The 13,886-nt window shown below is 42.9% G+C and overlaps 1 protein-coding gene across 1 annotated transcript; it reads left to right on the forward strand.

Moving 5' to 3' along the window:
- The first annotated feature begins 2,326 nt into the window (after nucleotides 1–2,326).
- On the forward strand, nucleotides 2,327–4,496 carry LOC130589542 (uncharacterized). Its single transcript, XM_057390823.1, has 4 exons — nucleotides 2,327–2,755; nucleotides 3,145–3,538; nucleotides 3,659–3,858; nucleotides 3,957–4,496. The coding sequence occupies exons 1-4, from the start codon at nucleotides 2,678–2,680 to the stop codon at nucleotides 4,494–4,496; spliced, it is 1,212 nt and encodes a 403-aa protein (XP_057246806.1). The 5' UTR covers nucleotides 2,327–2,677.
- Nucleotides 4,497–13,886: the final 9,390 nt, after the last annotated feature.

Genomic DNA, 13,886 nt, shown 5'->3' on the forward strand with positions numbered 1-13,886 from the left:
AATAATAATTATAAATTATCATTGTTATCATTAATTATTATTATTATTATTATTATTATTAATTTATGATTATTAATATTATTTATTTATAACTATCATTTAAAAATATCCAAAATACTATTATTATTATTAGTATTAATCATTATTATTACTTATCATTATAGTTATTATTTAATATTCATATTATTATTGTTTAAATATTATTTATATATTTATTACATACAATTTAGGGCATGTTCTTCCCAACTTATTTTCAGTTCAGTTCTGTTATGCTATGTAAAACTAGCAATTAATATCACAACTCCCAAAGATGGGTTCTTAGAATTGGAGACTTGTGCAACAATGATTGGTTCAAATCCCGAAGCAAACTCCTGACCAGTAACCTGCAAAAAAGGGATCCACCCTAGAGGTTTGGGTGGTATTTCCCCCTCCGATGCTTAAGTCAGATATCAGGGATGTAAAGGAACTTTTAGAGAGAGAAGGTAGAGAGAGAGAGAGAAGAATTTATGACAGAGTAACAGTACTATGCTCTGAAAACGTACCTTTCACCCTGAAATCAAGGACTATTTATACTGTTTGAAATGACTGATGTGCCTTGATGTCACCCTAATTTGGGAGCATTTGATTGGCTAATCAAAGTTTTGGGACACGTGGCAGCTGTTAATTGGTCAGTACACCTCACTTTCCTATAAAGGTGTAAATCAGGCTTACTGGGCCTAAGTACAATTTTTGGGGCCAGGAGAAGGTCTTTTTAGTACACTTTTTTCAGAGAAACGTACTTTTAGGCCTGTCACCTTCAGGCCCTTTTGTACTTTTATTCCCCTGCGTATATGCCACATGTATGGCTCAGATGAGGCCACGTGTCAGCGTCAGAGCCGTTGATTTTTAGGCTACAACATTTTCCCCTTAAAAGAGGGAGTTATTATCTTCGAGGCGCCAAGACGGTTAATCTTCCTCTTTTAACCGACCTGGAACTGCCCTTCTCTTTTTCAAAAAAGAGGCGCCATTTTTTTCCGGTCTCCACAGGTCAACTCCTATGAACAACGGTTACTTTTACCGGATGGGGGGGTCATTTTCACCCCTCTATAAATATGTGCCTTAGTCGCTCCTGGAATCATTTTAACATTGCTGAGAAATTTTCTAGAGAGAGAGACTCTGCAAAATTTTTACTGAACTTTTTAGAGAGAAGAACAACTCCCGTCCAAGCTCTTGCAATTGTTGTTTTGCTCGTCCGAGGTTTCAAGTCATCTTCAACATTCGTCCGAACTTTCTTCTACAGGTATATTCTCAACTCTTTTTCTTGATTGCACACATATTTTAAGAAAATGGATTCGTCCTCTTCCTCGAACAATTTCTGGCCGCTCAAGGGTTGGTGCTAACCCTAGAACAGAGGGCCTAACTTCCTCGGCATCTTCTAGAGTTGGTCCTATCTTGGCCGGGCATGCATTCTTTATCTTTAGCCATGGACGGCAAAGTCAACGACGACCCAGTCTTTACCTGTGCAGGGTAATCTGGCGCGCGTCAAGCAAACGGCTCGCATCAGAAGAGGGGTAACCATGCCGGCCTCTAGCTCTGAAAGGGAGGAATCCACTGGGCGAATTCCAGCCGAAGGAGAACGAGAGACCCAAAGCGCTCGTCCTGCCTACCAAACTCCTTCTCCAGAACATGCCGAGGAGGAACCAGAAATCAGGGGCTCCCCAGAAGCCAGCCCGTCCATGCATAGGACGATCTCAGATGAGCCGAGGACGGCTAGCTCTTCTGACCCTGCTAGTGGCTCAGAGGAGCCATCAACCACTTCGTCTGAAATAAGACGGCGGCTAGGTCCCCTTTCTGACCCTAGGTTCATCCTGGCCGATAACACATGGCTGGGACGATTAGGCTCGGACCTTAGACCTTTTTCAGTGGCTATGCCCATGCCTGGCTACCACTTTGTCCTTCCCGGCCGAGAGGACACTATTTTCAGTGCTCATTCCGGCCATTTTGCAGTTTATCGGCTGGCATTAGATGCCGGCCTGCGCTTTCCCCTTCACCCTTTCATAAGCCAACTTCTTCAGTATTACGGCATAGGACATAATCAGCTTGCCCCTAACTCTTGGCAAAACATCCTTACCTTTCTGGCCGTCTGCAACTTAAAGGGAAAGGACCTTCTCTGGCCGGCTTTCACCCATATTCACTATGTTGCCAAGGTCCCTAGGACCATTGAAGGAAGCTGGCTGAGCGTATGCAATCGTCAAGGATTCTTGACGTCTTGGGATAAGACTTCCAAGATGCACTCATGGAAGGGCGAGTTCCTCTTCGTCCAGGCGCCCAGTAAAGCGGTGGCAAACCATCTTCGGTATTTTAGCCGGACAACCACAAACACTGGACGGATGGCCTCATACCTGGAACTGGAGAGTAACTCTGCCGAAGAGATTGTGGAGTACTTCCGGATTTCGGAGTATACTATGGAAGATGTTTCTTTCAAGGGTCCGTCCAATTGGATTCCTTTTAAGGAAATGTTTTACCATGACAACTTCCTAGTCGCTGTCGGCTTACGGCAGGACGAGGACAGAGGTATATCAACTAAGAATCTTCCAAGTAAAAATTTCTAGACTTGCTTATCATTCATCCAACACTTGTTTTATTCTCTTTTGCAGATTCAGCCAGGAGCAAACTAAGGAAGTCTTGGATAGGAGACATGAGCTCGTCCAGATTTGCGGATACTCTATGGAAGGAGTACAGTAAGTCAGGTGCCGAAAAGAGGGCCGACACTCTGGTAAGCTATTGTATATGTATACATTTTTTTTTTTTTTTTTTGAGCTGGCCGGTCTGCTTCTTTGGAGGGTAACCCGTCAGGATGGTGCCTGGACGACTTGTTCATCCCATGGGGCAATTCGTCCAGAGAAACACTGGACGAGCTATCTTCTCAAGAAGCAACTCGTCTAGATTGATTCCTTGACGGCTTGCCTCTTAGGGGGACAGTCCGTCTGGAATAGCATAGGACGAGTTACTCATCTGAATAGCAACCCGTCCTGGTTGATACCTTGACGGTTTGCCTCGTCGAGGGGCAGTCCGTCTAGAATAGCGTTGGACGAGTTACTCATTTGAGGAGCAATTCGTCCTGGTTGATACCTTGACGTGCATTCTAATCTTTTCCTTTTTCAGAAAAATGCCCCAACCTCTAAGGCTTTGGCCGAAAAAGCCGCAGCAAAGAAACGGCCGGCCGGCACCAGTGAGGCCCCTCCCTCAAAAAAGGCAAAGGGCTTTACTGCTAAGAAGAGGAAGACCACACGGCCGGTTCCCAAGGTCGTCATCGAGCTACCGGCCAAGGAGGAGGCCAAAGAAGAGCCGACTGAAGCTGACTCCCGGGCCCTCGTGGCCTATACTGGTCCGACCGAGCAGCCCACACCTTCACAACCTGACGAGGTTGTCATATTGGACGATGCTGGACAATCTTCTCAGCCGGACACGGCTGTGGACGGGTCCGCCTTTTCTGGGCCTGTGGCCCAACTCGTAGGCCAGATGCCGGCTGCTTATAGGACGGCTTCCCGTTCCTCTGGTGAGTCTTACTATTCCAACGTAGTTAGAACACTACGGGTTGGCGGGCGTCCGATGAGTCCGTCCAACAAACAGACCGTGGTTATTCCCATCAGGTGTACTGACGAGTCTAACCTTTCAGATAAAGGGAAGGGTCCAGCTGTTGACGGCTCCCCTAGCCTCTCTGACGATGAATCTTCTCCAGCTTTTGGAAAGATGTCTTCGTCCGATCGTGAGAAGCTCAAGACGGAGCTGTTCAAGTGCTTTCCCGAACCTTATATTAAGGGGTTAAGGGGAGCATCGTCTGGGCATGTAGGTTACATGTCTCAGCTTGCTGCCGAGGTACATCTTTCTTTTTCTAGACGCTTATGTTTTATACTTGACATTTATTTACTTTTTTTTTATCCGTCCTGACATGCCTTATCCTTTCATGTGTTCAGCTTTTTGCTCGCAGCATGATAACAGAGGACTGGGCAAAGGAGCTCAGAAAAGAGAACAAGAAGCTCGTCCACGATGTGACGGCGGCCGCTGATCATGCCCAGTTTGCTATGGCCCAGCAAGAGGTGTTGCATCAGCAGACCAAGGTTGCGCTGGAAAAACGGTCTGCCGAGCTAGAGTCTCAGATCAAAGTCTACCTTCTTCGGTTGACGGAGATGCTGGACGAACGGGCCTCATTGGAACGTGTCCTGACGGACGAGAGGAACTCAGTCATGACGATGGCTGCTGATTTTTTCAAGGAGAACCTCGTCCTTAAGGTCAAGAACCAAGCCCTTCGTACTGAGGTGGCCGAGACCATTGCTGGCGCCAAAGAGGCTATGAACACCGTCATAGACACCTCAAAGGAATGGGCAGTGCAAGCTTTTGGCATGATGGCCGAAGAGGAGGATATCCCCAGATATACTCGTCGGCTGGAGTTCCAGGAGGCTTTGCATAAGGCGACTATATCCGGAGCCGACCCTCCCGTTTTGAAGAATTTCTGAAGATGAAGAGAGGGAGGACGATGCTGAGGCCCAGGATGAAGAGGACAATGATCCTCCTGCCGCTTAGTTCCTTTTTGTATCTTGGCCGTGAGCCACTTGTAATTTTCCTCCTTTTGTACTTAGATGAATTTAGGTTGTAATCATCTTTTTTACATTTATGAAAAGCTATCTTTTTCAATCTCTCTTGTTCTATGCTTTACTGTTTTTGACATATTACCTTACAACCTCATATCTATTACAAGTACAAAAACAACTCGTCATAATATTTGGCTGGTCTAATCAACTCTTTTGGCCGATTTCATCTATTACTATTATTAAACCAAGTATAAAAGAATCGTCAATCATTCTGATCTGACCCAGTAGCTCTTTTCTGGACGTTCATAACCCGACGCTCAAGCAAAGACTTGCTTTTAATTTTTGAATTTTAAAAACTGTCAAGTATAAAAGTTTGTTCGGCCAGAACGTGGGTGCCGTTCGTCCTTGGACAAAGATTTAGTCAATTTATGAATTATGCCCCTATATGCCCCCCTTCTTGGACAAGATTTTTATAACTTTTCCCGGTTCAAGAAGGAGTTAAGGAGATAATTTTTAAACAACTAAGACGAGCGGTTTATTCCAGAAGCAACTCGTCCAAGCAAATATTCTGACGGGCTGCCTCTTTGGAGAGCAACTCGTCTGAATGATAGTTGGACGAACTGATTCTTTGGAAAAACTCGTCCATCTTTGTGACATCATGAAATAACTTGTTCCTTTACTAAGGTTGTTATTTCGAAGTTTTGTGGCTTTTGGACGGACAGTAAGATACCTTTACTAAGGCGTCTTATTTCCAGCCGACCTTGTTCAGGAGATGTTTAACTCTTTAAGTAAACAACCGGCCAAATCTGACATGTTTTATCCGTTTAAGAATGATAACATGTTCAGCCGAACTCCTAATGAAAGGTGCATTGTCTTTTTGCTTTGTAAAATTAGTTAGCTTTTGACGTAGTATGTAACTTAAGCAAACAATTAAAACAAAGTCATAGAGAAGTAGAATTGTATTATATGAAGTTTGCTTGACGGATAGTCAAGGTACATGTCTACATTCTACTTTTTCATTGTAATGCATTAGAAAAGATTACAATTTAGCTGGGTGCTCTAAACAAAGTATTTCTTCAAAGTGTCAGAATTCCACGTCCTAGGAATAGGACGTCCGTCCAATCCTTCAGACGAAAGGTACCATTCTGAACGACTTCGATTATCTTATAGGGTCCTTCCCAGTTAGGAGTAAGCTTGCCTAACTCTTTGGCTCGGCCGACCGCTTCCATTTTCTTAGGACGAGATCTCCCATCTTTAATGGACGTCTAGCAACTCTTTTGTTGAAGTCTCTTGCCATTCTTAACTTATATAGTTGCATCCTCAGCAGAGCATTGCCCCTGACTTCAGGAACTAAGTCCAAAGCCGTCCTAAGAGCTGCCCAGTTAGCATCTTCTGAGTACATCATTACTCTTAAGGTGGGTTCCTCAACTTCAATAGGAAGGACAGCCTCAGAGCCATAAACCATCATAAAGGAGTCTCTCCTGTGGAATTCTTGGCCGTCGTCCTAATTGACCATAAGACCAGCTGCAATTCTTCTACCCAAAGCCCCTTTGCATTGTCAACTTCTTTTTTATTCCGGCCGAAAGATCTTGTTAAAGCCTCCACTTGCCCATTAGCCTGTGGATGAGCTACTGCTGCAAAGTGAGCCTTATTCCTTGGTCGGCCAACCATTGACGAAGCTTGGGTGTTCAAATTGCGGCCCATTATCAAAGACGATCGACTGGGGCATGCCAAACCTTGTAATCAAGTTCTTCCAGATGAACCCTTTGACATCATTGGTGGTGATGCCCCTTAATGCTTCAGCTTCAACCCATTTTGTAAAGTAGTCTACAGCTACTATTACAAATTTCTTCTGGCCGGCAGCAATAGGAAAAGGCCCAAGAATGTCCATCCCCCATTTAGCAAAGGGAAGAGGAAAGAGAATGGGCGTCAAGTAATTGGACGGCTTTTGATGGATATTACCATGCTTTTGGCAACTATCACACTTCTTGGCATAGAGGAGTGCATCTTCTTTTAAGGACGGCCAAAAGTAGCCCGTCCTGAGAGCCCTTTCTGCCAAAGCTCTTCCTCCAATGTGAGAAGCACAAGCTCCCTCATGCAACTCCTTCAAAACGTCCAGACCTTCCTTTCGGCTGATGCACTTGAGAAGAGGCCGATTATAGGATTTTTGTATAGAGTCTCATTCCACAATTCAAACCACTTGTCCCTGCTTCACATACTTGGCCTTAATGGGATCAAGAGGCAGACGGCCGGTTTTCTTGAACTCAATGATTGGACTCATCCACTCATCATCTCGGCTGAGAAACACACTTCTCCGGCCTCAATGCTCTTGGCCGCCTTCACCTCCCAAAAGACTGTTCTAGGAACATCTCTTCGCCGAGCTGGCCAGTTTAGAGAGGGCATCAGCTTGATGGTTTTCTGATCTGGGCACCTGATCTAGGACGAACCTCTTTAAAGACTTGATCTCGTCCTTGACCAAATTCATATACTTGCTCATGGACGCTTCCTTGCATTCAAACTCACCATTGACCTGACTGACAACCAGCAGAGAGTCAGTTTTAGCTTCAATTTCCAAGGCCCCAGCCGCTTTCACATTTTTATGCCGGCTAAGAGAGCTTCATACTCTGCTTCATTATTGGACGCCTGGAATTGAATTTCATAGCATATTCAAACTTATCCCCTTCTGGAGATTGAAAAATGATTCCTGCCCCACATCCGTAGCAGTAGAGGATCCATCCACCATAAGGGTCCAATGACGCCTTCCTGCTGCTGGGTCCTGGACGCTTTCTATCATAGGCCGAGTAAGCTCTACGATAAAATCAGCCAAAGCTTGGCCCTTGATTGCCTTTCTAGGCTCAAATGTTAAATCAAACATATTCAGCTCAACACCCATTTTAACATTCGGCCAGAGGCATCCATCTTATGCAACACTTGCCTAAGGGCTGATCTGTATATACAAGATGCTGTGAGCTAAGAAGTAAGGTCTTAACTTCCGGCTAGCCATCAACAAGCCAGGCCGAATTTCTCGATGGGAATATCTGTTCTCAGCATCTTTCAGCACATGGCTCACAAAATAGACGGGTATTTGCACCGCGTCTCTTTCAGCCAAGAGGACTGCACTGACTGCGAAGGGTGATACAGCCAGGTATACATACAACTTTTCACCTTCGGCCGGACTGATCAACCTAGGCAGCTGCCGAAGATGGTCTTGACTTGCTGAAGCGCCAACTCAGCTTCTTCCGACCACTCAAACTTGGCATTCTTTTTGATAGTAGCAAAGAAATGGTGACATTTGTCTCCTGATTTTGAGAGAAACCGTCCAAGAGCAGCCAAACAGCCCGTCAACCTCTGAACTTCTTTGACTTTGGACGGCGAAGACATATTCATAATAGCCTGAATTTTGTCGGGATTTGCCTCAATCCCTCTCTGATCAACCAAAAATCCCAGAAATTTCCCAGCAACTACGCCGAACACACATTTTTGCGGATTAAGCTTCAACTTGAATTTTCTCAAGGTGAGGAAGGTTTCCCTCAGATCGTCCAGATGATCTTTCTCCTCTTTACTCTTGACGATCATGTCGTCATATAAGCTTCCATATTTCGGCCGAGCTGCGGTTGAAATACCGTATTAATGAGCCTCTGAAATGTAGCCGGAGCATTTCTTAGGCCGAAAGGCATCCTGAGCCATCCATACAGCCCTTTCTCAGTATACGAAGGAAGTCTTATCTTGATCATCCGGCCACATAGGAATCTGATGGAAGCCAGAGTAGGCATCCATAAAGCTCAGCAGGGCATGGCCGGCCGTAGAATCAACCAGACGATCTATTTTTGGCAACGGGAAGCTGTCCTTAGGACAAGCCTTGTTCAAATCTGTATAATCAACACACATCCTCCAAGTGCCATTCGGCTTTGGAACCATCACAACATTTGCTACCCAATCTGGGTAGTATGTTTCCCGGATGAATTTAGATTTAGCAGCTTTTGAACTTCCTCATCAACGGCCTTATTTCTGGCCGGCCCAGATGCCTCTTCTTCTGCCGAATAGGCTTTTGCCCCGGCTCAATGTTGAGCTTATGGACGCCACTCAGGGTCTATCCCAGGCATCTCTTCTACAGCATAGGCAAACACATCTTCAAATTCTCGCAGCAACGCAACTAAGGCGTCCTGAATTTCCGATCTCAAAACTGATCCAATTTTCAATGTCCTTTCCGGACGCTCTGGATTCAAGCAAATCTCTACTGGACTTTCCACGGCTCTGGACGTTCTAGTCCCAGACTCATTATAGCCATTATCTCAGATGAATGCTTTTCTTCCTTAATAGCCAAACACTTTCTCTTCTTGCTAGGCAAAAGCATGGACGGATTGCTTTCAGGAAGAGCGACTCCTGAACCTTCTCAATTTCCTCCTTAAGCTCACAATCTGGCCTTTAACTTTTTGGCCGAATCACTCCTTGTGCCCTTGGACACTCTGCTTTTTCTTCCAAGATGATGGTTTGAGTGTGGTGAGATAGCATTCTCTGGCAGCTTGCTGGTCTCCATAAAGAGATCCAATCTTCCCACCATCACATTCAAACTTCATCAGCATTAAATGGGTCACAATGACGGCCTTGATGTGATTTAAGGTAGGTCGTCCGAGAATGACATTATAAGCTGTCAAGTCTCGTACTACCAAAAATTTCACAAAAAGCGTCCTGGCCGCATCTTTTTTCTAACTCTGACGGGCAAGTGACGGTTCCCATAGGGTGTTGACCCCCGCCAAAACCAATTATAGGATGATTGACCGGCATCAAATCGTTTTTGTCAAACTTTAAACGAGACAAACAATCAGCACTGATGATTCAGTTGAGCTTCCAGTATCAATCAAAATTCGCCTAACCCTTAGTTGGCAATCTTCATTTCCACAACCAGCGGATCATCATGAGGCGTCCTAATATTCCCCCGGTCCAACTCGCTGACCACTATTTTTGGAAAAGGATCAGACTCGGCCTGGTTGGTGAGCATAACCTGGCTGAGTTCCCTCAAATAGTTTTTGTGGCCGCGATTTGTCGGACCTCCAGCTGCAAATCCTCCTGAGATGACCATCACTACATCATCATCCGTGCTATCTCCGTCCATCTTTCTTCCTTGACGGTTATCCCTTTTCTGAAACTTCCTTCCTGACGAGGGTAGGTAATTGTTCATCTTTCCTTTTCGAGCCAACTCTTCTAGTGCTCGCTTCAAATGCTTGCATTCATTGGTTTCATGCCACAATCTTTGTGAAAGTGACAATACTTGCTCTTGTCCTCTGTTACGGTAAGGCGTCTTCATCTCGGCCGGCGCCTTTAGCTCATGCTGATCTTTTATTTCCATCAAAATGGAATATTGATCTTTGTTGAACTCTATTGGTTCAACTGAGGCCGCCGGCTCTGACCGCCTACTTCTCTTGGACGAAGTGGTCATAGAAGTCATGCCCAAGTCTCAGCCTTCTTGGGCGGATTCTTTTTTGGCTGAACAGCTTCTTCAACTTTCTTCACTTCTGGCTGTTTTGCTTCAGCACAGACCTCTGTGGCATGAATGAATGCTTCAGCCTCCCTCAGCTTCCGTCAAAGTAGTGATTTTCTTCTTCACCAAATCAAACTTAAAACTTCCTGGTCTTAGCCTCTGATGAAGGCGTCAAACGCCACACCCGCATTCAGATCTTGGATCTGCAAGCCTCAGATTAAACTCTTCACATAACCTCTCAAGGCTCCTTAGGACCTTGGATGACTTTCCCAGGTGCATGCTTGTTTTTGTTCTTGCCGATTAGCCACAAAGTGACTGGTGAATAGAATACTAAGTTCAGTAAAATTATTCACTGAATTAGGCGGCAAGTTGTTGAACCATTTTTGCGCTACTCCTTTCAAAGTAGCTGGAAATTCTTACACCAAGTAGCATCGTCCACCCCTTGGACATACATCTGATGCTTGTAAGCTGATAGGTGATCGTCCGGATCAGTAGTTCCGTCAAAAGGATCAATGGTTGGGAGCTTAACCTTTGGGAAAGGAGGGGACTCCATGATCCTGACCGAGAAAGGAGTGGGCCAATTGATCTGGAGTGCCGCCACCTGCCCCTCAATGGGTATGTGCTCCTGACGGTACTCTTTTAAAACCGGATTAGATGAGGTGTTAGCTAAGGCTTGACGCCTGTACACCATAGGCTGCAAAACTGTCTTCTCTTGCCTGGGCTGGAAAGCGATGGACCACGGCTTCGCACCACTGTTCTGGACGGGAGCCTTAAGGACGGATCCTTCATATATGGCGTGGAGCCAGAGGCTGAACGCTGCTGTGCTGCCGCCCTCTTGGCCTCCAAGTACTCCCGGGCATCAGTCTCCATCATGTGACCAGTAGGAGGGATATTATCTGCTGGACGGACCACCAGTTTCAGTCCATCTTCCTCCTAGAATCACTGACTGCCGGCTGCTTTCCTTTGGAAGGCGGCTTAGTCAATTCTGGCCGAGGTGGCCGACTAGGTCCTGGACGACCCTCTTGGGATCGCCCTTTAAGTGGCGCAGCTGCCTCTTCTCTCGGACTCATCTGAAAAAATAGCATGTTGTTCTTAATCTGCTCTTCCATAACAGCGGCCATCCTGGCCTGGAAGTCATTCAATAACATTTTCCAAATGACCAGCAGTCACTGGACGGTCAAGATTTTCTTGGATGACTGGAGTTACAGTCCTACCCTCGAGGTGAACGGCAGCATGGCCCTGATCCCTGCCTCGAGGTGGCCTCTCGTCATCAACGGTATCATCCACCTGAACTCTAAAACTTCTGTTCCTTGCCACATTCGAAGAGTGACAGTCCGTCATTGTTGCGTCTCCCCACAGACGGCGCCAAATGTTATGCTATGTAAAACTAGCAATTAATATCACAACTCCCAAAGATGGGTTCTTAGAATTGGAGACTTGTGCAACAATGATTGGTTCAAATCCCGAAGCAAACTCCTGACCAGCAACCTGCAAAAAAGGGACCCACCCTGGAGGTTTGGGTGGTATTTCCCCCTCCGATGCTTAAGTCAGATATCAGGGATGTAAAGGAACTTTTAGAGAGAGAAAGTAGAGAGAGAGAGAGAAGAATTTATGACAGAGTAACAGTACTATGCTCTGAAAAACGTACCTTTCACCCTGAAATCAAGGACTATTTATACTGTTTGAAATGACTGCTGTGCCTTGATGTCACCCTAATTTGGGAGCATCTGATTGGCTAATCAAAGTTTTGGGACACGTGGCAGCTGTTAATTGGTCAGTACACCTCACTTTCCTATAAAGGTGTAAATCAGACTTACTGGGCCTAAGTACAATTTTTGGGGCCAGGAGAAGGTCTTTTTAGAACGTTTCTTCAGAGAAACGTACTTTTAGGCCTGTCACCTTCAGGCCCTTTTGTACTTTTATTCCCCTGCGTATATGCCACATGTATGGCTCAGATGAGGCCACGTGTCAGCGCCAGAGCCGTTGATTTTTAGGCTACAACAAGTTCAGTTTAGCTCAATATAGTTCAGTTCAGTTCAATTCAGTTCAGCTCCATTCTTTTATAACCATTTTGTTAAATATTATTATTATGTTGGTCTAATATATTTTACTGATTCTTCTTCTTCTTCTTCTTCTTCTTCTTCTTCTTCTTCTTCTTCTTCTTCTTCTTCTTCTTCTTCTTCTTCTTCTTCTTCTTCTTCTTCTTCTTCTTCTTCTTCTTATTATTATTATTCTTCTTCTTATTATTCTTCTTCTTCTTCTTCTTATTATTATCATTATTATTATTATTATTATTATTATTATTATTATTATTATTATTATTATTATTATTATTATTATTATTATTATTATTATTATTATTATTATTATTATTATTATTATTATTTATTTTTATATCATCATTATTATTATTTCTATATTTTTTTTTATTATAGCGTTACTCATTATTCTTACTATTATTATTAGGAGGAATATGGTTTAGGTCAAAAGCACAAATAACTCGACGTTTTTAGCCCATAAACCAATCAAATCGCGTCAAAACGGGTTATGATGCAATTTTGCGCGGTCCGACCCAATCACATATTTATAACTATCATTTAAAAATATCCAAAAATACTATTATTACTCCCTCCGTTTCCTAAAGATCTTCCCACTTACTGTTCCTACAGATACCAAGGAAAATCAAGTTGCGTGGGGCATGGTGTGAGTAAAGTAGGAGAGAGAAAGGGGTTATTATAAATAAACAAATAAAAAAGGGTCAAAGTAGGAGAGAGAAAGGGAGTAAAATTGAATTAATAATGTAATGGTGGACCATATGATAGTGACATGAGAGGGTAAATAGGAAAATTTGTTTTGCCAAATAAGGAATAAAGCAAAAGAGGGGAGATCTTTTGGAAACACCCCTAAACGGAAAGATGGAGGATCTTTAGGAAACGGAGGGAGTATTATTCATTATTAATTATTCATCATTATTACTTATCATTATAATAATTATTTAATATTCATATTATTGTTGTTTAAATATTAATTATATATTTATTACATTCAATCTAATTCAATTCAGTTTAATTCAATTCAATTCAATCTAATTCAATTCAGTTCAGTTCAGTTCAGCTTAGTTCAGTTCAGTCAGTTCCGTTCAGCTGTTTTATGCCGAAGAGAACAGACCCTTAATTCAATTCAGTTTAATTCAATTCAATTCAGTTCAGCTCAGTTCAGTTCCGTTCAGTTGCTTTATGCCGAAGAGAACAGACCCTAAATTCTTCTTTGATTCCCATATTATTGAATTATATGTTATTTTCTTTATATTGTACATGTTCCACTGAATACTAATATTGCAGTTCAACTGTTCAAGTACCTAATGAGGACCTGCTCTCTTCGGCATAAAACAGCTGAACTGAACTGAACTTATTGGAGCTGAACTGAACTGAAATTATCACAGCTGAACTGAACTGAATTGAATTGAATTAAATTGAAATAAACTGAATGTAATAAATATATAAATAATATTTTAAACAATAATAATATGAATACTAAATAATAATTCTAATGATAAGTAATAATAATGAATAATAATAATAATAGTATTTTGGATATTTTTGAATGACAGTTATAAATAAATAATATTAATAATCATAAATTAATAATAATAATAATTAATGATAATAATGATAATTAATAATTATTATTTTATATTATTTGTATTAATATATTAATATTTGATGATGATATATAATAACAATAATATCTAAGAAGTAAATTAATATTACTATTTTCATAATTAGATTTAATAATATAATATTTAGTAATAAAAATAGTGATTGGGTTGGACCGCA

The sequence above is a fragment of the Beta vulgaris genome, chromosome 7, assembly GCF_026745355.1.
Source record: "Beta vulgaris subsp. vulgaris cultivar EL10 chromosome 7, EL10.2, whole genome shotgun sequence".
Taxonomy (NCBI): Eukaryota; Viridiplantae; Streptophyta; class Magnoliopsida; order Caryophyllales; family Amaranthaceae; genus Beta; species Beta vulgaris.